Source organism: Giraffa tippelskirchi, chromosome 12, assembly GCF_054371585.1.
Source record: "Giraffa tippelskirchi isolate mGirTip1 chromosome 12, T2T-mGirTip1v1.2.pri, whole genome shotgun sequence".
NCBI classification, from domain to species: Eukaryota; Metazoa; Chordata; class Mammalia; order Artiodactyla; family Giraffidae; genus Giraffa; species Giraffa tippelskirchi.
The window spans coordinates 135,871,587-135,898,565 of NC_137286.1; the positions used below are offsets into that span (position 1 = coordinate 135,871,587).

Genomic DNA, 26,979 nt, shown 5'->3' on the forward strand with positions numbered 1-26,979 from the left:
GATTCCTCACAGCATTAGTGTTTTGAATATTATACTGGTTAGTTTTAGAATGAGGAAACTAAGACCAAAGTGTTTAAATGGTGTCACCCCTGGAATTAATGACTCACCAGATTTACAGTCCAAGCCCCCTAGTCTGTTTCCTTGAGGCGGCCTCTCCACTCTCATCTTGTTGTTGTTCAATCACTCAGTCCTGTCCAGCTCTTGCTGACCCCATGGACCGCAGCACACCTGCCCTCCCTGCCCTTCAGTATCTCCTGGAGTTTGCTCAAACTCATGTCCATCGAGTCGGGGATGCCATCCAACCATCTCATCCTCTGTTGGCTCCTCTTCTTCCTGCTGTAATCTTTCCCAGCATCAGGGTCTTTTCCAGTTTGTCAACTCTTGGCATCAGGTGGCCAAAGTATTGGAGCTGCAGCTTCAGCATCAGTCCTTCCAATGAATATTCAGGGTTGATATCCTTTAGCATAGACTGGCTTGATCTCCTTGCAGTCCAAGGGACTCTCAAGAGTCTTCTCCAGCACCACAGTTCAAAAGCATAAATTCTTCAGTGCTAAGACTTCTTTATGGTCCTTCACTCACATCTATACATGACTACAGGAAAGACCATATCTCTGACTCTATGGACCTTTGTTGGCATAGTGATGTCTGCTTTTTAATATACTGTCTAGTTTTTGGCTCAAAATTATGTTAGTTGTCCCCTAAGTCTAAAGCTACATCCCTTATCCTTCAGGCAGGTCCACGTTCACTGAGAAACAGGGTGGAAGGTTTTGCTTCTGCCTCCTGTTTCTCCCTTTGCTGTCCTTGCAGGCAGGGCTGCCAGCACATTGAATCATCTAAGGATGATCATGGGTCCCTAAAGCCCTGCTGTCAGGCATCATCCTGCTCGTCCTGACACCACACAAGACCCCATGAAAATACACTCCATTTTGCTATGTTCTCAGACTGACTTAGTATCACTGTAGGAATCCAATTCTGTGTATCTTTCTCTCATTTCAGTCACTTCGCCTGAGTAGCTCAGCCATGGGGAAGACCACCACAGGCCACATAGTCAACCTGCTGTCCAACGATGTGAACAGGTTTGACCAGGTGAGCTGCCCCTGGGGGATCCTCTTCCATTTCCCATCCTTCTCACTGGGTTTAGCTTATTGGGATTCCAGATGCGAAGGTTTGGTGTCAGCCAGGTTTCCGTTGAGGACATAAGGCAAGCATTCTCTTTATCCGATGCTCATTTCCTCTGTATGCAGCTTGGATGTGATAATATGTGTTGTCCTGTAGGTGAAGGTTTAGTTTTTCTGATGTCTGTAACATACTTCAGTAATAGACAGGCAGCAGTGTGTTCTTGCCTGGCTTGGTTAGTGTTCCAGGGGTCCTCCTGGAGTGGCCCTTCTTGGCACGTGGTCAGTATTGCGGAACCGTCCTCCTCCTCCTCTGGATGATAAAGGCCTGGTGGGCAGGGATTGTTCTTTCTCCTGCGCCCTATTCAGTGCTGTTGCATAAGGAGCCTGCGAGGAATATGCCAAGTGGGTGGTCCCCAGCCAGACACAATCTCGTTTCTGCTGTCCTATCATACCCATTTCACACTTACCTTATGAATAAAACACGTTACCCAGAGTGTTGTAGCTGTTGCCCAGATATGTATAGACCACTTCTCTTTCCTGAATGATCTCGGCCTTTAAGTTTGGGGGCTTCCCTTGTGGTTCAGATGGTAAAGAATCCCCCTGCAGTGCAGGAGGCCTGGTTTCTATCTCTGGTTCAGAAAGATTCCCTGGAGAAGGAAATGGCACCCCACTCCAGTATCCTTGGCTGGGGAATTCCATGGACAGGGAAGCCTGGTGGGCTACAATCCATGACGTTGCAAAGAGTGAGACATGACTAAGCAACTAACACCTTCACTTCTCTTTCAATTATTCATTCATCAAACATAATGTAAGGCTTCTACTTAATTTGAAGGTGAATAAGTCTTAATTTCTGCCCTGGAAAGGCCACAGTCTGTCTGGAAGGTAAATGCACATGTAACTATAGGAGAGTGTGGTAGGTACCACCATACAGGCTCTTCTGGGGAGATGGGCCTGAATTTTGGGACAGAGAGAGTTTGGGGAAGCCCTGAGCTCATCTGTGTTGTGGACAAAATCAACATCTTCCTTCAGTGCAGCTGGTCGGGTTCTCCTGGACCTACCTAAAGCCAGCCCTGTGCTGCCCCCAGAACACCGTCATCTGTGGTGGACACTTGGATTTTTGATTCATCAGGTTTAAAATTCACTGAGATCATTTCTGTTTTATATTCTTGTCTGTTCCTTCAGAGCAGATTGTTTCTACACTGTCTCCTTGCTGGTTTTGATTTTATACAGTCCTATTAAGGCTTGTCTTTCTCTTTTAAGGTAACAGTATTCCTGCACTATCTGTGGGTGGGGCCACTGCAGGCTCTTGCAGTGACCGCCCTGCTCTGGATGGAAATTGGAATATCATGTCTTGCTGGGATGGCGGTTCTCATTATTCTTCTGCTTTTGCAAAGCTGCTTTGGGATGTTGTTTTCATCACTCCGGTAAGAGAAACACTGGTTTAAAAAATAGGTGATATGTGCTTGTAGCATTCACCATTTGCTTAATGCTTCTGTTCAAAAACAAAACCAATGCCTTTTCTAGTTTCTTCTTTGCATGCATTGTAGACCATTCAGGCTTAGCCAGTGGAGGCTCCAGCCCTAAGCTGCAGGCTGATCTTGAAGAGACAAGGGTGAAGGCACTCACTGGCTCCTCCCAGCACCATACCTACATAAGTGGAGTGTCCTTGAGCAGAAGTTATCTATACTGAAATTATGAAGGGATGGAGCCAAAGTAAAAACAACACCCAGTTGTGAATTGGACTGGTGATAGAAGCAAAATTCGATGCTGTAAAGAGCAATATTGCATAGGAACCTGGAATGTTAGGTCCATGAATCAAGGCAAATTGGAAGTGATCAAACAGGAGATGACAAGAGTGAACATTGACATTCTAGGAATTGCTGAACCAAGATGGACTGGAATGGATGAATTGTTAACTCAGATGACCATTGTATCTACTACTGTGGGCAGAAATCCCTTAGAAGAAATGGAGTAGCCATCATAGTCAACAAAAGAGTCCAAAATGCAGTACTTGGATGCAATCTCAAAAACGACAGAATGATCTCAGTTCGTATCCAAGGCAAACCATTCAATATCACGGTAATCCAAGTCTATGCCCCGACCAGTAACACCGAAGAAGCTGCAGTTGAACAGTTCTATGAAGACCCACAAGACCTTCTAGAACTAACACCCAATAAAGATGTCCTTTTCATTATAGGGTGCTGCTGCTGCTGCTGCTAAGTCGCTTCAGTCGTGTCCGACTCTGTGCGACCCCATAGACGGCAGCCCACCAGGCTCTGCCGTCCCTGGGATTCTCCAGGCAAGAACACTGGAGTGGGTTGCCATTTCCTTCTCCAGTTCATGAAAGGGAAAAGTGAAAGTGAAGTGGCTCAGTCGTGTCCGACTCTTAGCGACCCCATGGACTGTAGCCTACCAGGCTCCTCCATCCATGGGATTTTCCAGGCAAGAGGACTGGAGTGGGGTGCCATTGCCTTCTCCGTCATTATAGGGTACTGGAATGCAAAAGTAGGAAGTCAAGAAACACCTGGAGTAACAGGGAAATTTGGCCTTGGAGTACGGAATGAAGCAGGGCAAAGGCTAATAGAGTTCTGCCAAGAGAACACACTGGTCATAGCAAACACCCTCTTCCAACAACACAAGAGAGGACTCTACACATGGACATCACCAGATGGTCGACACCGAAATCAGATTGATTATATTCTTTGCAGCCAAAGATAGAGAAGTTCTATACAGTCAGCAAAAACAAGACCGGCAGCAGACTGTGGCTCAGATCATGAACTCCTTATTGCCAAATTCAGACTGAAATTTAAGAAAGTGGAGAAAACCACTAGACCATTCAGGTATGACCGAAATCAAATCCCTTATGACTATACAGTTGAAGTGAGAAATAAATTTAAGGGACTAGATCTGATAGACAGAATGCCTGATGAACTATGGATGTAGGTTCGTGACATTGTACAGGAGACAAGGATCAAGACCATCCCCATGGAAAAGAAATGCAAAAAAGCTAAATGGCTATCTGAGGAGGCCTTACAAATAGCTGTGAAAAGATAGGAAGCAAAAAGCAAAGGAGAAAAGGAAAGATATACCCATTTGAATGCACAGTTCCAAAGAATAGCAAGGAGAGATAAGAAAGCCTTCCTCAGCGATCAATACAAAGAAATAGAGGAAAACAATAGAATAGGAAAGACCAGAGATCTCTTCAAGAAAATTAGAGATACCAAGGGAACATTTCATGCAAAGATGGGCTCAATAAAGGACAGAAATGGTATGGACCTAACAGAAGCAGAAGATATTAAGAAGAGGTGGCAAGAATACACAGAAGAACTGTACAAAAAAGATCTTGACGACACAGATAATCCTGATGGTGTGATCACTCACCTAGAGCCAGACATCCTGGAATGTGAAGTCAAGTGGGCCTTAGAAAGCATCACTACGAACAAAGCTAGTGGCGGTGATGGAATTCCAGTTGAGCTATTTCAAATCCTGAAAGATGATGCTGTGAAAGTGCTTCACTCAGTTCAGTTCAGTTCAGTTCAGTCACTCAGTCGTGTCCAACTCTTTGCGACCCCATGAATTGCAGCACGCCAGGCCTCTCTGTCCATCACCAACTCCTGGAGTCTACCCAAACCCATGTTCATTGAGTCGGTGATGCCATCCAACCATCTCATCCTCTGTCGTTCCCTTCTCCTCCCGCCCCCAATCCTACCTACCATTAGGGTCTTTTCCAATGAGTCAACACTTCGCATGAGGTGGCCAAAGTATTGGAGTTTCAGCTTCAACATCAGACCTTCCAATGAACACCCAGGATTGATCTCTTTTAGGATGGATTGATTGTATCTCCTTGCAGTCCAAGGGACTCTCACGATGCTTCACTCAATATGCCAGCAAATCTGGAAAACTCAGCAGTGGCCACAGGACTGGGAAAGTTCAGTTTTCATTCCAATCCCAAAGAAAGGCAATGCCAAAGAATGCTCAAACTACCACACAGTAGCACTCATCTCACATGCTAGTAAAGTAATGCTTAAAATTCTCCAAGCCAGGCTCCAGCAATAGGTGAACTGTGAACTTCCAGATGTTCAAGCTGGTTTTAGAAAAGGGAGAGGAACCAGAGATCAAATTGCCAACATCCTATGGATCATTGAAAAAGCAAGAGAGTTCCAGAAAAACATCTATTTTTACTTTATTGACTATGCCAAAGCCTTTGACTGTGTGGATCATGATAAACTGTGGAAAATTCTGAAAGAGATGAGCATACCAGACCACCTGACCTGCCTCTTGAGAAACCTGTATGCAGGTCAGGAAGCAACAGTTAGAACTGGACATGCAACAACAGACTGGTTCCAAATAGGAAAAGGAGTACGTCAAGGCTGTATATTGTCACCCTGCTTATTTAACTTATATGCAGAGTACAGCATGAGAAACGCTGGGCTGGAGGAAGCACAAGCTGGAATCAAGTTTGCTGGGAGAAATATCAATAACCTCAGACATGTGGATGGCACCACCCTTATGGCACAAAGTGAAGAAGACCTAAAGAGCCTCCTGATGGAAGTGAAAGAGGAGAGTCAAAAAGTTGGCTTAAAGCTCAACATTCAGAAAACTAAGATCATGGCATCTTGTCCCATCACTTCACAGCAGATAGATAGGCAAACAGTAGAAACAGTGGCTGACTTTATTTTGGGGGCTCCAAAATCACTGCAGATGGTGATTGCAGTCATGAAATAAGACACTTCCTCCTTGGAAGGAAAGTTATGACCAACATATTTAGAAGCATATTGACCAGCATATTTAGACAGCATATTTAAAAGCAGAAACATTACTTTGCCAACAAAGGACCGTCTAGTCAAGGCTGTGGTTTTTCCACTGGTCATGTGTGGATGTGAGAGTTGGACTATAAAGAAAGCTGAGCACCAAAGAATTGATGCTTTTGAACTGTGGTGTTGGAGAAGACTCTTGAGAGTCCCTTGGACTGCAAGGAGATCCAGCCAGTCCATCCTAAAGGAGATCAGTCCTGGGTGTTCATTGGATGGACTGATGTTGAAGCTGAAACTCCAATACTTTGGCCACCTCATGAGAAGAGCTGACTCATTGGAAAAGACTCGATGCTGGGAAAGATTGAGGACAGGAAGAGAAGGGATGACAGAGGATGAGATGGTTGGATGGCATCATCGACTCCATAGACATAGGTTTGGGTGGACTCCCCGATTTGGTGATGGACAGGAAGGCCTGGCGTGCTGCGGTTCATGGGGTTGCAAAGAGTCAGACAGGACTAAGCGATTGAACTGAACTGAAAACAGTAATAATCCTATAGGGTCAATTTACCTGCATGTATTTTTGTTATGATTGTGCTAAAGCAATGTTCAGGTATCTATGTTCATGTATTGTTTTTAATTCAGTGTTTCCATTAACTTACATGTGCCTCAAGCACAAGGTCTATCTTAATTAGCTATGTCTTTATACAGCCCCACAGTGCCAGCAGTGTATGTGGTGCTGGTGATGAAGGGCCTAATGGTGATGATATAGGCCTGAATCAGGTCCCAGAGGGTTGGAGGTGGGTCATTGTCCAGGTTGTCAGGTGATAGAAGTTTGAAGTTTTTGTATTTGAGTTTTCTTCTTCTTTTTTTTGTGTGTGATTTTACATGTGATATTTTTGTCTATTTGAAATTCCCTTTCCTCTCTTGCTGTGGTGAGATGTTCCTTATCCTTCGAGGCCCTATTGCAGTGCTGCCAGGTCTCTGAAGCTCTTCTTGTTCGCCTTTCCCAGTGGAGTTAACTGTCCCATCTTTTCTGCTCGCTGGCACTTCACTCCTATTTTATCACAGCATAGACACTGTCTATGTTTCAGTGTTTATTAGTTTCAGTGTCTTTTTGCCTTCCCTGCCTAGCTGCCACCTCCTTGGGCGGAGAGTTTGTACCTGACTCACTTCAGGTCTTCTTCAGCCAGTGCTGTGAGTTCTCCAAGTTACTCCTTGAATTGGACTGAATGGTTGACTTAGAAGTCTTTTTCTCCATTTTCATTTTGAGAAGAGCCTTCCTGTGATGTCAGCACAGAAGAGCTGTAGGGAAACATCGATCCCTGGTCCCTCCTTGTTCCCCCTGCTGCTGCTGCTATGGAAAGTTGGGCTGTGGTCACTGAGGCTCATCTCCCTTCTCTTCCCTCAGGAGTAAGACCGCAGCTCTCACGGATGACAGGATCAGGACCATGAGCGAAGTCATAACTGGCATCAGAACAGTAAAAATGAATGCTTGGGAAAAGTCACTTACAGACCTTATTACCAGACTGAGAAGGTAAGTTTTTGTACATATCATACCATATTTTTGTACTTTCCCCCCTATTTTTATTGACTGAAATTAGAAGTCTTACCAAGTTTTTACATGAAGATCAGCTTAAATACTATGAACTCCACACCTCATATGTGGCAGGAGGGTTTAGTGGAAGAGGGGAGATGTTATTTTAACCTGCTATTCCGTTTACCATCTTCTTAAAGGAAAGATTATAATATGCTTCTGAAGACAAACAGATAGCCAATAAACACATGAAAAAATGCTCAACATCACTCATTATGAGAGAAATGCAAATCAAAACTACAATGAGGCATCACCTCACACTGGTAGGAATGGCCATCAACAAAAAATCTACAAACCATACCCTTGTGCACTGTTGGTGGGAGTATAAATTGATACAGACATTATGGAAAACATTTTAAGGATGGGGATTCCTTAGAAAAATGTAGGGATAAATCTACCATATCACCCAGCAGTCCCAGTCCTGGGCATATGCCCTGAGAAAATCAGAATTCAAAAAGACACATGGACCTCAATGCTCACTGCAGCACTATTTACAATAGCCAGGACACGTGCTTCCACAGGGGCCATAGTGCCTGCCTCTGTGTAATGTCTTGGTGGCTCACAATTTTGGGGTGTCTTATTCTCTTCCCCCACAAGTTCATGAGCTCCTGGAGGGGACAGGTTGTGTCTCTCTGTCATCAGTGGGGAGCCTGGCCCAGGACTTGTGTTTACAAATGCTTGTTGAAAGAATGTTCAAACCCAGTCCAGATGTTTTGCTTTTTGATGTCTGAGCCTGCCTTTCAGATCTGCCTTTTCATCCCTGACCCCTTTTCATTTACTGCTTAATCCGCTCTTTCTAGCTTCCCTCTTCACATTTGTAATTCCCACCATTATGTGAACCAAGAACTTACATATATACAAGCTGGATTTAGAAAAGGCTGAGGAACCAGAGATCAAATTGCCAACATCCATTGGATCATAGAAAAAGCAAGAGAATTCCAGAAAAACATGCTTGAAAGGGTGACAGGAAGCCTCTGTTTAGTTGAAGAGTGAAGTGGTGATGAAGTGTGTGTCCTGGTGTCGGGACGGAGTCCCGGGCGTGCACTGTGTACTGTCTCCATGTGAGGACTTGAATTCATGCCTTGGATGTCGATGCTTCTTTTAAAACCTCTTTCCTACTCTCCTTTTCAGGGAGGAAATTTCAAAGATTCTGAAAAGTTCCTACCTTAGGGGCATGAATTTGGCATCATTTTTTGTTGTCAGCAAAATCATGATTTTTGTCACCTTCGTCACCAATGAGCTCCTTGACAACCTGATCACAGCCAGTCAAGTGTTTGTGGTGGTGACGCTGTTCGAGGCTCTGCGGTTCTCGAGCACCCTCTACTTCCCCACGGCCGTTGAGAAGGTGTCAGAGGCCGTCGTCAGCATCCGAAGAATCAAGGTTTGGGGACAAATAATTGTTTTCAGTTATTGGTGGATTTTTTGTAAAATGCCTTTTTTTTTGGTGTCACTGTGTTCCAGTTAGGAGATATTTAACTCTCTCAGTGCCAAAGCCGGCAGTCTTCCCAGAATGTTGTAGGTGTCCACTTCTCTTCTTAGGTAGAGTGCGTTACAGATATCGTAAGACTGGTTCACGTGTAGGGGCAGTAGTATGTATAGATAACAGTAGCACAGGTCTCTAGCATAGTGATGCCTGCAGAGTGATTAAAATGTCTAAAAGCAAGAACAAACAGATTGCATCTTCTGTGCTAACTCCAATGACTAGATAGTGACTGTGCACAGTCCTGGGGTACAGGATTCCTCTCTGGGCTGAGAGGGGAGGAACTTGCTGAGAACTCTCTGCTCCTTGGACAGGAAGAGTGGCCTCAGTTTCACTTAATTATCTGTGTTCAAAATGAGCTCTTTCCTCCACAGTTGTTTTGCTTTTTGATGTCTGAGCCTGCCTTTCAGATCTGCCTTTTCATCCCTGACCCCTTTTCATTTACTGCTTAATCCTCTCTTTCTAGCTTCCCTCTTCACATTTGTAATTCCCACCATTATGTGAACCAAGAACTTACATATATACAAGCTGGATTTAGAAAAGGCTGAGGAACCAGAGATCAAATTGCCAACAACCATTGGATCATAGAAAAAGCAAGAGAATTCCAGAAAAACATCTACTTCTGCTTCATTGACTATGTTAAAGCCTTTGACTGTGTGGATCACAACAAACTGGAAAATTGTTCCAGAGATGTCAATACCAGACCACCTGACCTGTCTCTTGAAAAACCTGTATGCAGGTAAAGAAGCAATAGTTATACCTGGACATGGAAGAACAGACTGGTTCCAAATTGGGAAAGGAGAATGTCAATGCTATATATTGTCACTTTGCTTATTTAACTTACATGCAGAGCACATCATGTGAAATGCTGGGCTGGATGAAGCTCAAGCTGGAATCAAGATTGCTGGGAGAAATATCAATAACCTCAGATGTGCAGATAACACCACCCTTATGGCAGAGAAGAACTAAATAGCCTCTTGATGAAGGTTAAAGACGAGAGTGAAAAAACTGGCTTAAAACTCAACATTCAAAAAACAAAGATCGTGTCATCTGGTCCCATCCCTTCATGGCAGATAGATGGGGAAACACTGGAAATAGTGAGAGATTTTATTTTCTTGGGGTCCAAAATCATTGCAGATGATGATTGCAGCCATGAAATTAAAAGACGCTTGCTCCTTGGAAGAAAAGCTATGACCACCCTACACAACATATTAAAAAGCAGAGACACTACTTTGCTGGGAACGTTCCAAGTAGTCAAAGCTATGGTTTTTCCAGTAGTAATATATGGATGTGAGAGTTGGACCATAAAGAAGGCTGAGCACTGAAGAATTTATGCGTTTGAATTGTGGTGTTGGAGAAGACTCTTGAGAGTGCCTTGGACAGCAAGGAGATCAAGCCAGTCAATCCTAAAGGAAATCAACCCTGAATTTCATTGGAAGAACTGATGCTGAAGCTCCAACACTTTGGCCACTCAATGCCAAGAGCCGACTTATTGGAAAAAACCTGATTCTGGGAAAGATTGAAGGTGGGAAGAGAAGGGGACAACAGAGGATGACATGGTTAGATGGCATCACTGCCTCAACATGAATTATAGCAAACTCTTGGAAATAATGAAGGACAGAGGAGCCTAGAACGCTGCATTCCATGGGATTGCAAAGAGTCAGACATGATTTAGAGACTGAACAACAATGCATACAGTATATTATATGATTATATTGATATATACCATGAGGCATAATAATAGTATATATTATTCCATATATTATTTAATATGTTCTGAGGTGAACTAATACTTTAAATACAGTTAACACACAGTATTTAGACTGTTCAAAGTTTGCAAATCCCAGGAAAGCAGTTGTTTTTGTTTGTACTTTCTTCCTGCAGTTTAACAATCTGTTTCTTTTTTCCTCTTTTCTGTAGAATTTTTTATTACTTGATGAAATACCACAGCTCATCCCTCAGCTGGCATCAGATGGTGAAAGGATAGTGGACATGAAAGATTTCACTGCTTCTTGGGATGAGGTAGCAAGTCTTCCATTACAAGATCCTGACTGCTAACAGATAACTGTGACATAGATTTATTGGAGAATTTTTAGATTTTACCCACGTTGTAAATGTGTCTTACTCATTTACTGAAACTATGTTATAATAATTCTCAAAATTGGGGTTAAGGTTTGTATCTAATGAAGATTAAGTATAAAATCAACCTAAGATGTTTGACATGTTGCTGTCTCATTTTCAAGAGATTTTTCAAAGTATTAGTATAGTTTGAACTCAAAGTACATACATTTGTAATGTTAGCATTTACAGAATTAGACAAAATATTGCAGTGTGATATGAGTTATCTAACAAATAAACAACCAGTTGTTAAATAGGCTTTGGGGAATCAGCATACATTATTTTTTGCCTTGATTATCAGACCACTGTATTATACATACAGTGAGGCCATGATCTGGATCTTGGCTATGGGGTAGGGTGGGGGCTACCCCATCCTGAGCTTCTGGATGGTTCTGGCTACTTTAGTGGCAGCCAGGGGTAGGAGGAGACAGTAGGTGGGCATGTGAGCACCAGTGACTCCCAGTTAAAGGATTACACTGTGTGGAAGCTGACAGGGAGAACTGTGATTTCCAACACTTGGTTTATTTGTTGCTGCTGTTGCTGCTGCTGCTAAGGCGCTTCAGTCGTGTCCGACTCTGTGCGACCCCATAGACAGCAGCCCACCAGGCTCCCCTGTCCCTGGGATTCTCCAGGCAAGAATACTGGAGTGGGTTGCCATTTCCTTCTCCAATGCACAAAAGTGAAAAGTGAAAGTGAAGTCGCTCAGTCATGTCCGACTCTTCGCGACCCCATGGACTGCAGCCTACCAGGCTCCTCTGTCCATGGGATTTTCCAGGCAAGAGTACTGTAGTGGGGTGCCATTGCCTTCTCCAGGTTTATTTGTTAGGTTCAGGCAAACAGAAAGAACAACAGGTTCTGCTCTCAAGAAATTGTCAGTATCACACACCCAGTGCAGCCCCTTTACCAACTGAAATGCTCCCCCCACCATCCCCCCTGGTTCCTTGATCTTCTGTGCACACCCTCCTGTATCAGTGTGGATTAGTCAGGAAAACTGAACCCCACCATGGGAGAGGGAGTTCCATGCAGGGAATTACTTACGTAGATGATAAAAGAGGGAGGAAAAGGCAGAAAGGGAAAAACAGTGGTGGTGCGTGAGACAACCCCACTGGCAGGAAGTTATCAAAGGCAGGAAGCTGCTCCCACCCCCGGGGCTGGAGGGATTCAGGGAGGCGGTGCCTCCACCAGAGGGTCCACCCTCCAGAGCAGAGCCCAGGAGCCCGGGCTGTCAGAGTGGGGACCGCAGAGCACGTGTCCTGACTATAGACTCACCCTGTCTTTCGTGCCTGTGACTCTGTTCTGCCACCTATGTCATGTTCACCCTCTGACTCAGCTCCTGCTGTCCCCACCGACAACCACTGGTATGCTCCCAGATACATGAAACCACATCCCTGCACCTTCCGTCCATGGAAACTCACACAAGGTGTCTGATCTAACCTGAGAGCTTCTCCTACCTTAATACAGTGGATTTACCTCCTGCTTGGTGTTTCTCGTCATAATGCTCTTGAAGCATTTGTAGAAAGCACTTGATAAAATTCCATTATAAAAGCCACTCTATGTGATTGCTAACACATTGTATGATTCGTTAGCAGATTTCTTTTCTCCCCAGTAAACATGTAGATTTACTTTAAATCAATTTGGTATATGATACAGATTGGTTCTGCAGTTTTTAATGAACTGAAATAAAAATACCTGTGTACAGCAGTGTCTGCCTGTGCAACAAGTATATGTAAGGTAAAATAAGAAATTTTAGTTGTGCTAAAGTCTGTGTGAATAAATCAGATGAAAAATCTGAATCTACTTTTTCTAGAATAAAAAAACAACCCAAATTATTAAAAACTCAAGATAACTGCTAAAGGAAGAGGAAAAAAGGTTGTGAGTTCTGCTGTAAGGCTTTTCTGGTAAAATCTAATTCCATATTATGATTCTGTTAGAGCAGAATTCAAAATTACAGAGATGAGAGGCTTCATCAGCTACATTGTCACAGAAATAGCTACAATGTTAACATTGTGTGGCAAGGTTTCTTTGGAGAAGGAAATGGCAGCCCACTCTGGGATTCTTGCCTGGAGAATTCCATGGACAGAAGAGCCTGGCGGGCTACAGCCCATAGGGTTGCAGAGTCGGACACAACTGAAGTGACTTCTAGGTAAATGATAATTATGCTATTGCAGCTAATTTTTACCACTTTGGGAGAATGGAAAGTCTAAATATTTTCAACTGAATGTTATCTCTTATAGCACTAACTAAAAACTAACAGCCGTGGCACCATGATAAAAATTTTTGTGAGGTACCTAGACTGTTACTACTGAGGGAAACACAAAAATGTGAGGTAAGCGTACCTTTTCCCAGAAACTTTTGATGCCAGAGACATTAAACAATTAAGGCACTTGAAAACGTTCGGGATATGTATAAACTTGCGAGTAAAAGAAACCATAGCTGTACCAGAAAGCAGTGAAGAAATAGTAAATCTTCATTTAATGAATCTTTAATTATTTAAATGTAAGGAATTTTGGCTTAAGAAATGGTCAGAAGCAGCTTGTCATTTCTTACTATAAAATATTGAAAACCAAGTGCTGAATTCAGCCATTGTAGGCTAAAGAAACTGAAACAAAAAAGCCTTAATGACCTGGAGACTTAGTGAGCAAAAGCTCCCTTAAGCCCCTGAACTAATCCTGTGTGTCAAAGGCAGGGAAGAAGGATCTCTCTAAACCTGAAAAAACTAGTACTTCATAAGGAAACTAAAGAAATGAAATTATGCATGCTTATCATACCACAGGGATTGAAACTGAGAAAGAAAACATGCTCTGCTTACCCAGGGCAATCATCATTAAAACCTACAGTAATCTGATCAACTAAAGTTTTTTTCTGAAATTGCACTGCTCTCATTTACTGTGTCAAAACTTAAAATGATTGTCTCATTAAAGAGTTAGTAAATGATTCTAAAATAACTTTTTTCTTGCCTCGTAGAAGTTATTTTTTAAGATAGCTTGGTAGAAATCTTTTTAAGGTAGAACAGTGTTAGGATACTTTTTTGAAGTACAAAGGAAAATATAATTAAATCAACTTTATACTTTTTAACAATCCTAAGAAAAATTCAGCGTGGTTCGATAGATGAAGGCTTTTGACTTTGTATAAATCCTTTAAGTTACTCACACTTGAAATAAAGTAGGTAAGTTTTCAGTTAAATACTAACAGTATGGTATCTTAAAGCAGATTATTTTTACTGCCCACATCAACAGTTACGTCCTCAGACCAGCTTTTCCTTTCTTTAATGTGAGATAGCAAATCACCAACATTTTATGTTAAGCCTCGTCTTTAAGGCATTGTTCTTTTATTTCTAAATGATACAAAGTGCTTTACAAGTATGAACAATAATCTGTTGTACTTTGCTATTTTTGTATCCTTTCCATTCATTTCTTTAAATCTGGAACATGGCATCTTTTTTCCATGTAGAAAAAATAACTGTTATAAACCACAACATTTTACTCTAAGGATACTAAATTTTTAAATTTATTCCACTTTTGAAATGATAGCCAAAAATCCACCTGATTGATGCTCATTTAGCACCTTCTTCTCAATTCTGGTCACTGAAGTACGTTCTGAGTTTGCAAAAAAATAATGCAGCTTTCAGGCTTTAAAATTACTACATTTAAATTGGACTTCCCTGGTTGGCTCATTCGTAAAGAATCTGCCTGCAATGCAGGAGACCCAGGTTCTATCCTTGGGTCAGGAAAATCCCCTGGAGAAGGGAATGGCAACCCACTCTAGTATTCTTGCCTGCGGACTGCTGAGCGACTTTCACTGCACCTGCAAAAGGATCATGAGGTTGTCTGTACAGGACAGTGTTTCCCATCACTTATAGAGTTCCATTTGGCATGTCAGGGAGAGAGAATCTAATTCCACAGCAGCAGACATTTAAGGTAAAAGAAAACAGCCCAGAAGGATTCATGCAGAATATTTTAAATAGTCCCTTTGAGCAAAATGATTTAACTGATTTTTTTTCAAGGTGATGCTCCTATATGCATCCTTTAAAAAATTAAAGATCCTGGAATAGCATCTTCCATATGGGACATATTGAAAAATAATATTTTGGTTTCAGTGAGTTACACTTCAGTTCTTGCTAATTTCGCAGGTCTGTTTTCAGAGGATGAGGTTAGTGTTAGTCACTTAGTCATGTCAGAGTCTGTGGAACCCCATGCACTGTAGCCCGCCAGGTTCCTCTGTCCATGGAATTCTCCAGGCAAGAATACTGGAGTGGGTATCCATTCCCTTCTCCAGAGGATCTTCCACACCCAGGGATCAAATCTGGGTCTTGCATATTGCAGGCAGATTCTTTACCATATGAGCCACCAGGGAAGCCCACAGAGTGTGGGAGTTTTGTGTTTTAGATTTGCAGAATTTATAGAGAAAGAAAATTACAGCCTACACACCCAAGAAAGGACAATTCCTCCAAAGAAACTGGCTGCATCAGAGGCTGACTTTGGCACAGGTTCTGAGGTCAGAGTTAGAGGGGTAGATTTTACGTTCCATTCAGCACAAAAGCAGGTGGTATTAGCAGCCTTAGCATCAGAACAGGAGACACAGCTGTTGTGTTTTCCCAGATCTGGGGCTGGAGAGGTGCCAGGAGGAGTGGCGGTACCGGGGCTCTCGTGGTGCTCAGTAAAGCCAGGCTGTAGTCCCATCAGGGCCGGGGTGGTGACCTCAGCCGGTCATCACACAGAGCGCGGCCAGGCGGCTCATGGCCCAGAGCAGCGGGTGGGAAGGCCGACAGCGCGTCCTCCGTGCAAGTGTTCAAGGGGCACCTCTCGCTGCGTCTGTCCTTCTGTCCCCTATGCCCTCCCCCAGTGTGCGCAGGGGTCCATTGAATTGCTTTTGTACCAAACTATGCAGCATTTTAGAATGAACTATCTTGTTCTTTCAAGAGCTTAATAACATGGTCACAGACTTCTGTGCAAATTGCACTGTAGTCCAGGACACCATGTTCTGTTCTCCAGGTCTGGAAAATCCCATGGATGGAGGAGCCTGGTCGGTTGCAGTCCATGGGGTCGCTAAGAGTTGAACATGACTGAGTGACTTCACTTTCACTTTTCACTTTCCTGCACTGGAGAAGGAAATGGCAACCCACTCCAGTGTTCTTGCCTGGAGAATCCCAGGGACAGCGGAGCCTGGTGGGCTGCCGTCTATGGGGTCGCACAGAGTCGGACACAACTGAAGCGACTTAGCAGCAGCAGCAGCAGCAGGCCTTGTCTTTGGAAGAACTGTGCCCCTTGCTGGGGTCATTAGTAATTAGGGCTGTCTGATTAGGTCATGGGTGAGAGAGCCTCAGAGGGAGAGGTAAAATGAGGACTGCAGCCCGGGAGGCAGCATCTCAGATAGCTCTGAGAGACTGCTCCAAAGTGGCAGTGGTGGTAGGTCAATATGAAGTTTTGGTGAAGGAGGAGTTCAATACCATGAAGCACTCATTTTGCAGAAGGATTTTTCCTTAGTCATGAGGATCTGATGTCACTATGAAGGGATTTAGTGCTTCTCTAGATAGGAGGAGATGCAAGGACTGAGATCATAAAATCTATTCCTGAAAACATCCAACTATCTAAAGGCCTGTCCCATCAGATTCCCTGGAGCACAGAGCGCCTCACTCCACCCTGAACTCCCTCAGGGGTTGTTGAAGGTCAGTAGCTATAGCAGCATGGGGTTCAATCTCCATAGAGACAGATGGCAAATGCCTTTGTTGTTCACTCATTGGCAATGCCCTTGGTAAGTGCCGCTTTGTAGTTAACACTACCCACTCCAGTATTCTTGGGCTTCCCTTGTGGCTCAGCTGGTCAAGAATCTGCCTGTAATGCGGGAGATCTGGGTTCGATCCCTGGGTTGGGAAGATCCCCTGGAGAAGGGAAAGGCTACCCACTCCAATATTCTGGCCTGGAGAATTCCGAAGACTGTATAGTCCATGGGGTCGCAAAGAGTCAGACAGGACTGAGCGACTTTCAATTTCAGTTTATTTAATAAAGGGCCAAGCATGCTAGGTGCTTATGCTGTCATCTTGTGGTGATTAATGAGACAGTTAAAACCAAGGGTCCTGATGAAAACTTATAAATGATTAAAAACTTCCCATACTGAATATTCTATTAAGTAAATTATTTTGATAAACTAGTATGCATCATTCAGTTTGCATTTCAGGCAGTTGTCTTGTTATCTGTCCTACTTAAATTCTATGGGTGTCTAGAGCTGTGTCTGTATGTAAATCTGATAAAAGAAGGAGGCTTCCTAAAGGCAACTAAAACTACTTCAAACCCCCTAAGAGATAGGATTGGATGAAAAGGCCTTCAGGACACAGTATCTTAGAATAGGAAGGAGAAAAATATGAGTTAATATTAGCATATCAATGACTATTAGGTTATTTTCTCCACTTTCTAAAGTAATGTGTGTTACTTTATTGAAATGGGTACATTTTTATAAATTTTAATTTGCAGACATCAGAGACTCCAACCCTACAAGGCCTTTCCTTTACTGTCAGACCCGGTGAACTGTTAGCTGTGGTTGGACCTGTGGGAGCAGGAAAGGTAAGTTGTGATGCCTTTTGTCAGCTTGATACAGCACCACAGCCCCTGTTAAATCCTCAGAGTGGAGCTCAGAGCTGAGTGTACCTAGAACAGTGTTTCTCTAGGTGTGTTCCATGGAACATTCGTTTTGCAAGATTTAGTGGCAAATGGCAACCCACTCCAGTACTCTTGCCTGGAAAATCCCATGGATGGAGGAGCCTGGTAGGTTACAGTCCACGGGGTCTCGAAGAGTCGGACATGACTGAGCACCTTCACTTTCACTTTTCCCTTTCATGCACTGGAGAAGGAAATGGCAACCCACTCCAGTGTTCTTGCCTGGAGAATCCCAGGGACAGCATGTAGGATCTTAGTTCCCTGACCAGGGGACCAGGGATCTAACCAGAGCCTCTGGCATTGGAAGGCGGATTCTTTTTTATTTTCAGTGTTTATTATCTGGATATAATTATTATTTTTTAACTTTTTATTTTGTATTGGAATATAGCCAGTTAACAATGTTGTGATAGTTTCAGATGAACAGTGAAGGGTATATGTCAGCCATACATACACATGTATCCATTCTCCCCCAAACTCCCTCTCTCCCAGGCTGCCACATAACAGTGAATGGAGTTCCATGTGCTATACAGTAGGTCCTTGTTGGTGATCAGTTTTAAATACAGCAGTGTGTACCTGTCCATCCTGAAGTCCCTAAGTATCCCTTCCCCTCATCCTGGAAGATGGATTCTTAACCACTGACCCAACAGGGAAGTTCCCACATAGCTTTTTAAGAACAAGTATTTGTCAAGTAAAAGATACCCAGGTGCAGAACAACTGCATTAAACATCAGATATAGAAAATATACATCCTGCTGGTCTGCTCTACTAGTGAAGGATGTTAGACATTCTTAGTCTTTGCTGAGTAGAGCATTTAATCTGGGGGAACTCAGCCTGAGTAGATTGTTATCATGTTACTATTCCTTATCAATGTTTAGTTTATGTTGATCAATAATGCTCTTTTCCATTTTTTCCCTACAACTTCCAGAGCTGTACTTTATCCTGTTCTGATATAGTGTATCAAGCGCCAGGGTGGGGTCGGCTGTGTGCGGGGCGTGTTCCGTCCTGAGTGCTCCCTGTTCACGTGTGTGTTCCCGTCTGTTGCAGTCGTCACTGTTACGTGCTCTGCTGGGGGAGCTGCCCCCCAGCCAGGGGAAGGTCAGCGTGGAAGGGAGGATCGCATATGTTTCCCAGCAGCCCTGGATGTTTCCAGGAACTGTGAGGAGTAACATTTTATTTGGGAAGAAATATGAAGAAGAAAGATATGAAGAAGTGATAAAAGCTTGTGCTTTGGAACAGGTGAGTAATGGCTCTTGAGTTGCATGTACTCGTATTTCAAATAATGATAATATTGGTTTAAATCTAAGTTTTGTTGAAAGTTCTTTTTTTTAATTTGAAAGATCTTTTATTTGTTGCTTTAAGCTGGACTTCTGGGAAAGTATGTAGTCATATACATTGCTGTTTTACTTCTGATGTGATAATGATGGTCACAGAATGCCTTTGTTTCATTTGGTGAAGTTTTATTTACTTTTGGATTCTTTTTTCAATGGACAATTAACAAAAATTTGTAAGAATAGAGAGTGCCATGTAATGAACTCTCATGTTCCCACCCCCAGGATCAGCCAGGGTCAGCTGGTGGCCAGTCTTGCTGGATCTTTACCCCTGCCCTGTGCCACCCTTCCACCCAACCCCACCACCCTATCCCCCGGGATTCTAAAGCAGATCCTAGACCTCAGATATTAGTTCACCTGTAAACATTTCATTGTTGTTGTTCAGACACTAAGTCCTATCCGACTCTTTTCATCTCCATGGACTGCAGCATGCCAGGCTTCCCTGTCCTTCACTATCTCTCAGAGTTGACTCAAACCCATATCCATTGAGTCGGTGATGCCATCCAACCATCTCATCCTCTGTCGTCCTCTTCTCCTCTTGCCCTCAGTCTTTCCCAGTGTCAGGGTCTTTTCCAATGGGTTGGCACTTTGTATCAGGTGGCCAAAGTATTGGAATTTTAGCTTCAGCCGCAGTCCTTCCAATGAATATTTAGGATTGATTTCCTTTAGGATTGACTGGTTTGATCTGCTTGAAGTCCAAGGGACTCTCAGGAGTCTTCTCTAGCACCACAGTTCAAAAGTATCATTTCTTTGGCACTCCGCCTTCTTTATGGTCAAACTCTCACATCCGTACATGACTACTGGAAAAACCATAGATTTGACTATAAGGACCTTTGTTAAAGTGATGTCTCTGCTTTTTAATATGCTGTCTAGGCTTGTCATAGCTTTTCTTCCAAGGAGCAAGGGGCTTTTAATTTTATGGCTGCAGTCACCGTCTGCAGTGATTTTTGAGCATAAGAAATTAAAATCTGTCACCGTTTCCACCTTTTCCCCATCTCTTTCCACCTTTTCCCCATCTATTTGCCTTGAAGTGATGGGACCAGATGCCACATAAATCCAAAATAAACATATTCTGTTACCATAAGCAATATAGTATATAACATTTGTCTGTATATTATCTTTAACCACTTTAAAAAACTTTTTTAACAAGTTTTATAAAAAAGCTTTTAAGGATTTTAAAAACTTTTAGGCATTACATAGTTAAATGTATCATGTTGATAAATTCTAGTTTGATATTTTCCCACATAAATTATTTGACCTTACAAACCCCTCTTGGATGCCTATAAGTATGTAATTTCATGTTTCAAAGTTTGTAATGTGTGAAAAAACACATTCCTGCCAACTTGGACATTTTCTTTTCAGATTGCCTTGACAATCATAGGATGATAAGTGTGTTGTCCTTCTGTGTCTAGGTATAGAGGCCTTCAAGACTTGAATTAGTTTAGTGTTGCATTCATTTCAAATATGCTCTTCAGTCACCACCTGGGCAGCCTGATGTGAAAGAGCAGAAGACTCTGAACTGACATGAGCTGGTTCAGATTCCAGCTCTTCTGTTTAACAGCTGACCGTCCTCAGACCAGTGATGTGACCTCACTCAGTCTCAGTTTCCTCATCTGTGAAATGGGGCCAGTGCTTCTTGTGAGCTTATTGTGAGGATTAGAGATAATCAGCATCAGGGTCCAGCACAGAGCTTGGTGCACAGATCTTACCCCCCCCCGCCCCGGAGCTGAGAGAAGCTGTGTGCACGTGTACAAACGATGGAGCAGAATAAGATGGGTCTTTCATGAGAGATGAGAGTTGTAAACAGAGCCTTAGGAGCCCAGCAGGAAGAGAGATGACTTCAGGATGGTTTCATGGGAGAGTGTGTGTGGGCTGAGCCTGGAAAGATGGGCGGGATATTGACAGGCTGTGAGAGGAGGGGCGATTCCAAGTGGAAGAAAAGCTGTGAAGGAAGGTGTGTTTTTCCCACGGCTTGACTTGAGTCCAGCCCTCCTATGTCAGGGTCTCACATCATGCCTGCATCAACCACTTCAGCAGTCTGCTCTGTGGTGCCTCTACTGTAAGTCTCCACCGTCGCTGAAGGGCCCTTAATGTGCTTCTGGACGGATGACATCAAACCTGCATCGCCATTTCCTAGTTTGCCTCTAGTGTATGTGTGTCTGCTGTTAGTGAAAACTGGTGAAATTTAACTTAAAGGAAAATAACGTGAATAAAAACACCTTCCTGTCAGTGGGAGGAATTGTAATATATGCTCAAGTCAGGCTTTTCCCTTTAACCTAATCAGAAAATGGTGGCTGGGAAATTAGCCTGACTTGGATTTTACATCAAATCCTCTGAAACATTTTTCCTATTTGGGGCTGGTCCATAAATAATTGTCAGAGTCAGCAACACACTCGCAGTCCTTCTACCAGATTTGGAAAGAGCCCGTTTCTTGTGACCTAACTGTGCTGAGTGAATGAGTGGATTTAAGTGCCTTTTCTAGAACATGGTTAAGATTTCTGTGCCATGACATATTACTGTTTTGAGAAACAAAATGATATAATGTAGAATTGAGGCATAAAAGCTAAGTAGAACAGTTTGCAAGGACTTCAACAGTGAAACAGAGGCCAATAACTCTGTGCGTGTGTGTGTGTGTGTGTGTGTGTGTGTGTGTGTGTGTGTAGAGCTGGGAACCTATCTTAAAATGGCTCATTGTTCATGAAAACCAAAGCAAGGGATGGTAATAACTTCTGAACTTTTCAAAGAAAGAAAGTGAAATAATGATGAATTTTCATGACAGTGCAATTGCTGCCTTTCATCTTTATGTACCCCAGTTCAGCTCTGAGTGAGCAGGGAACCTGTGTGTGTCTGTGTGTCTTTGTGGCTATCCGTGTGGGTTACGATGGACACACTTTCTTTCTTCTCTTTATGGTCATTTGCTTTGCATGTTATGACCCACAGGGTCCCACTGTTGATTTGATGAGAAAATAGGCATCAGCCACCAGTAGCAAGTTACAATCAATTCCTGTCCTTTTTCCATTTATGGAGGGTGTTCATACGTAGATTCTCACATCATCCTTGAGTTTAGTGACTCTTATTTCTGCAGCACATTCTGTAGAAGAGGAAAGTGAGACTTAGGGAGATTAAAGGACGTGTTTATCATGGAGACACCAGTGTGCCACCTGCTTTCTCCCCAGATTTGCTCAAGTAGAGACAGAGAGTGAGGGCGTCATCTGCAGAAAATAGTGCTGTGTATCTTAGATTGATGCCTGAGGGGTTTAGTAGATAATTCAAAGATTCCTAATATAATAATTGTGTAACTTTAACCTGATTGTTATCTTTTCATTTTAGGGATATTCTTGTCATCTTTTTTTTTTTTTTTAATTTCCTCCGATACTCAGGGGAAAAGAGAATGATTTGTCTATTTACTTCTTAAACAATATTCAAATATAACTTATGGTAGATTCCCAGATCCTGAAGTCAAAATATCATATCCTGCTTAACTTTGAGTTTTTTCTGGTTCTACAGACAAGCATCTGCTTAGTCCAGCTGATGTGCTGGTGCCCGTTGAGCACACTGTTTCTTTCCTTTTGGTTTTCCTGCCCAGCCTGCTCGTTCTGTTCCTATTTCTTGTACAGACCTTGTCTGTCACTGTGTCACTTGCCTTACATATCACTGTGAAGACATTGGTCAGGTGTTATCCCTTCTCTGAAGGTGGGAAGCAGAGACCAAGATCAGCAAAACTGGTAACTTGAGATGAAACACATCCTGTGCCTTCACCTCCTGGGCCTCCAGCTCTCACACCTGTGTGAGAAAGTCTGTGTCTCTAGCACAGACTTTCACACCTGCGTGTCCAGCTGCACCGTGACATCACTGAGAGGTCATCTCAGCTTGTCCACAAGAGAAGTCTCTTAAACGTGCCTCCACCATCTTCCCCAACATCTAGACCCTGTCCTTCCCCTTCCTCACCCCAAACACCACAGTCCTCTTCTCTTACAGCACACCCGTCCCGTCAGCAGGTCTTACAGACTCCGCCTTCCAAGTGTGTCTGGAGTGTGACCCCGTCTCTCCATTTCCACTGCTCCCTAGGTTATTCTAGTAGCCTCCTCACTTGTATCTGCCCTCACCCTTCCCCCACCCCCTTACTTCCTGTTTTCCATAAATCATAGAAGTGATTCTTTAAAAAAACCTCAGACCATGTCAGTCCTCCCTTCTTCCCTTCCCCCTGTTACTGGGAGTGACCCCAGGCTCCTCCTGCTCCATCTCTGCCCTCACTCCCCTCATTCCTACTCTGCTCCCACTTTCATGACCTCCTTGCTTGTCCTGAACCCCTCCCTCCCGCCCCTCCCTCTGTGAGCACCGGCCTCTCCAGGTCTGCCTGAGCCCCCTTCCCCAGATCTGCTCACACCTGCTCTGAGCAGAGCCCTCCCCCGCCGCAGTGTGGACTCACTTCCACCCTTTAGTCTCCATCCCCCTGAGCAGCTTCCTTTTCCTTCTCCTCCTCAGTACTTGCACTGAGGTTAATTTTCCATATTGTCCATCTCCCTCCATGGAGAGAGACTCTAGGGGCTTTGTTTCCTTGTGGCTCAATTCATTGTGCCCAGAACAACGCCTGGAGTATAATCAGTCCTCAGTAAATATTTGTTAAAATGGTCAAATGCATAAATGCTTTGAAAAAATACAGAATAAAAACAAACGAAACGCCCTGAGAGGTGTTTTTTTTTTTTTTAATTTTCCAGGTTATGGTCACTGTGAAATAAGCCCATTGCTGTTGATTAAACACTTGTATGAAAAACTGATATTAAAAGGTTAAGATGACAGGAGGAGAACACATTTTAAATGTTTTTCTTTTTTCCCTTTTCTATCTTCATACAGGATTTGCACAATTTGAAGGAAAGAGATCTAACTGTGACAGGAGATGGAGGAACCCCACTGAGTGCAGGACAGAAAGCCCGGGTCAGCCTCGCCAGGTAAATGGGGTTTCAGTTGCCATCCGGCCCCTCCTCCTCCACGGCTTCTAGTGGACGTGAGCACGCAGACCCCGCTCACCGGGTGGGCCTGTGTGAAGCAGGGTCTTGCTCCTTTCCCTGGGGTCCTGGAAATGAACATGGAGTTTGTGGACGCCATTATGATTCAGGGCTGAGACGCAGGCAGTGTGAAGTGTCCTCTCCTGATGTCTCTCTACATTTTCTAGAGCCATGTATCAGGATGCAGACATCTACCTCCTGGACGATCCACTCAGTGCAGTAGATGCAGGAGTCAGCAGGCACTTGTTCGAACAGTGAGTTTGCTTCTATTTTCTATGATCTCTGCCTTCCAGGTACCTATAGAGAGAGATCAGGGAAGAGAGCTCAGGAAAGCCTTTGTGCTTCAGAAGACTCAGCTTACTCAGCCCTGGTGTCCCTCCTTCCCCCTCTTCCCTCCACAGAAGATCCATCCTAGAGAAATTTGCCTCATGATGAGGTCAGGACAGGAACATACAGATAGTGCTTCCGTGTGTGGAGGACAGTGGGGTCTGTGCTTTAGGCAGTGAGGGATAGATGGAAGATTTCCCCCTGCAACTTGCAGTTGATGGATCCACACCCCAGGGAAAAGAAAGCGGATATAACATTTTTAAATCAGAGAGTAGGACTTAGTAACCTGGTAATTGACTGCCAGTTTTTTTCCTCCGTTATGTGTTGAAGGCATATTAGAAGTGAAGTTTATCTCTCTCGTTTCTAGAGGCTGGGAAAGTCTAAGATCAGGGTGCCAAAAGATTTGGTGTCTGGTAAGGGCCCAATTCCTGTGTCCTCATGTTGTGGCAGGGATGAGGGAGCCGTGTGGGTCCCTTTTATAAGGACACTTGCCAGAGTCCAGCTCTGGCAGCCAGGGAAACGCCCTGAAGGGATGAACGGGATCGGGGAATGATGCAGCCTCTCACTCATTTGGACTGCATCAACGGGGTGGGCGGAGAAAATGATGCAGTCTCTCGCTCAAAGCAGTGGGCTGCATGTTTATTTTAAGCATCAGGTTTTCTTTTATACTTTTACAAAAGCATTATGTCAGACATATGACATCTTCAGTTTCCCCTTATCCATATTTGCTACTGCTAAGTCGCTTCAGTCGTGTCCGACTCTGTGCGACCCCATAGATGGCAGCCCACCAGGCTCCGCCATCCCTGGGATTCTCCAGGCAAGAATACTGGAGTGGGTTGCCATTTCCTTCTCCAGTGCAGGAAAGGGAAAAGTGAAAGTGAAGTCGCTCAGTCGTGTCTGACTCTTAGCGACCCCATGGACTGTAGCCTACCAGGCTCCTCCGTTCATGGGATTTTCCAGGCAAGAGTACTGGAGTGGGGTGCCATTGCCTTCTCCATATCCATATTTACTGTCTCCATAAATCATTGTTGTCCTTCAGAGTTCCCTCTTAAGTGTCCTTGTGATAACATTGTAACTCAAGTTTGTCTCTGGGCTGTATATCACATTCCTCAATTTATCACTTTAAATCCTGTTATCCCCTAGTAACTTAAGCTCATCATCTCCTAAAAAGGCTTTTAGCTATTAGTACCTCTAAAATACCTAGTTTCCATAAGCTATAGTAAAATATGCCAACACTACAACATACCTTAAACTTTTAGCTTCTAACTATTCTTAATTATTCCTAACCCCTAAACTCAGGGAACTTGTTTTGCCATAAACATTCCCCTTACAGGCAGGTTTCAGATAATAATGTTTCCCATGGCCTCAAGCTGCAGCCTATGTGCTCATCCTGGAACATTCTTTGTAAAGATCCTTGAACAAATGTCAGTAGTTAACTTTATGGATTATAACATTCTTTCCAGCCAACTCAACCGGAGGAAGGAAAGGACAAGTCAGAATCACAAGACCTAACTCCTTCATCCCGGGACCGTGCCTGCGGGATGAGAGGGGATTGGGGCCGTGCCTCCATTTTGTCAGTAATGCCTATCTCAGCTCCCAACAGACACTAATCCCTTTAATGCAGGCTCCATCCTCATGACCTGGTCATCTCCCAACAGCTGTAGTCTAGTACCTTGACAGCGGGGATTAGGTTTCAACGTGTGTATTTTGAGGGCAAAAACATTCAATCTGTACAAGTTGTCACAGTTGGGGGTGCTTAAAGAATAGAAATTAATTTTCTCACAGTTCTCAAGGCTGGAAGTTCAAGGTGTGGGCAGGTTTGGTTTCTGCTGAGACCTCTCTCCTTGGCTACTGGCGGCATCCACCGCACAATGTCCTCACATGGGCTTCCCTCTGTCCACGTGCACTCCTGTGTCTCTGTCCTTTTTTTTTTCTTGTAAAGGAGTTTTTATTGAAATATAATTGATTTACAATATTGTCTTAATTTTTTTTGTGTGGCAGAGTTACTCAGTTATATACATACATGTTTGTGTGTGCTCATTTGCTTCAGCTGTGTCCGACTCTTTGCGACCCTATGGACTGTAGCCCGCCAGGCTCCTCTGTCCATAGGATTCTCCAGGCAAGAATACTGGAGAAGTGCCATGCTCTTCTCCAGGGGATCTTCCTGACACAGGGATCAAACTTGCATCTCCTGCATTGCAGGCGGCTTCTTTACCCACTGAGCCACCTGGGAAGCCCATATACATACATACATTCCTTTTAATATTCTTTTCCATAGTGGTTTCTCTCAGAATATTGAATATAGTTCGTTGTGTTATACTGTAGGACCTTGTTGTTTATTCATTCTATACATAATAATTTGTATCTGCTAACCCTAAATTCTCAGTCCATCCCTCTCCCGGACCCTCTCCACCCATGCAACCCCAAGTCTGTTCACTATGTCTGTGAGTCTGTTTCTGTTTTATAGATAGGTGCATTTTTGCCATATTTTGGATTCCACATATAAATGATAATGTGATATTTGTCTTTCAGAGTTACTTTATTTAGTATGATATTCTTCAGGTCTATCCATATTTTTGCAAATAGCATTATTTTTTCTTTTTTT

General features: G+C 43.5%; 1 protein-coding gene across 5 annotated transcripts in view; it reads left to right on the forward strand.

The window, feature by feature from the left end:
• LOC145530190 (ATP-binding cassette sub-family C member 4-like) overlaps positions 1 to 26,979 on the forward strand; it is a 159,188-nt gene that overhangs the window by 24,930 nt on the left and 107,279 nt on the right. For all 5 annotated transcript variants that reach the window (XM_081551106.1, XM_081551105.1, XM_081551108.1 and 2 more), the window contains exons 5-13: positions 997 to 1,086; positions 2,379 to 2,542; positions 7,281 to 7,406; positions 8,598 to 8,847; positions 10,867 to 10,968; positions 17,532 to 17,621; positions 18,758 to 18,949; positions 23,896 to 23,990; positions 24,215 to 24,301. In XM_081551106.1, the coding sequence (XP_081407232.1) occupies positions 997 to 1,086; positions 2,379 to 2,542; positions 7,281 to 7,406; positions 8,598 to 8,847; positions 10,867 to 10,968; positions 17,532 to 17,621; positions 18,758 to 18,949; positions 23,896 to 23,990; positions 24,215 to 24,301 (1,196 nt within the window). The remainder of the gene's footprint in view (positions 1 to 996; positions 1,087 to 2,378; positions 2,543 to 7,280; positions 7,407 to 8,597; positions 8,848 to 10,866; positions 10,969 to 17,531; positions 17,622 to 18,757; positions 18,950 to 23,895; positions 23,991 to 24,214; positions 24,302 to 26,979) is intronic.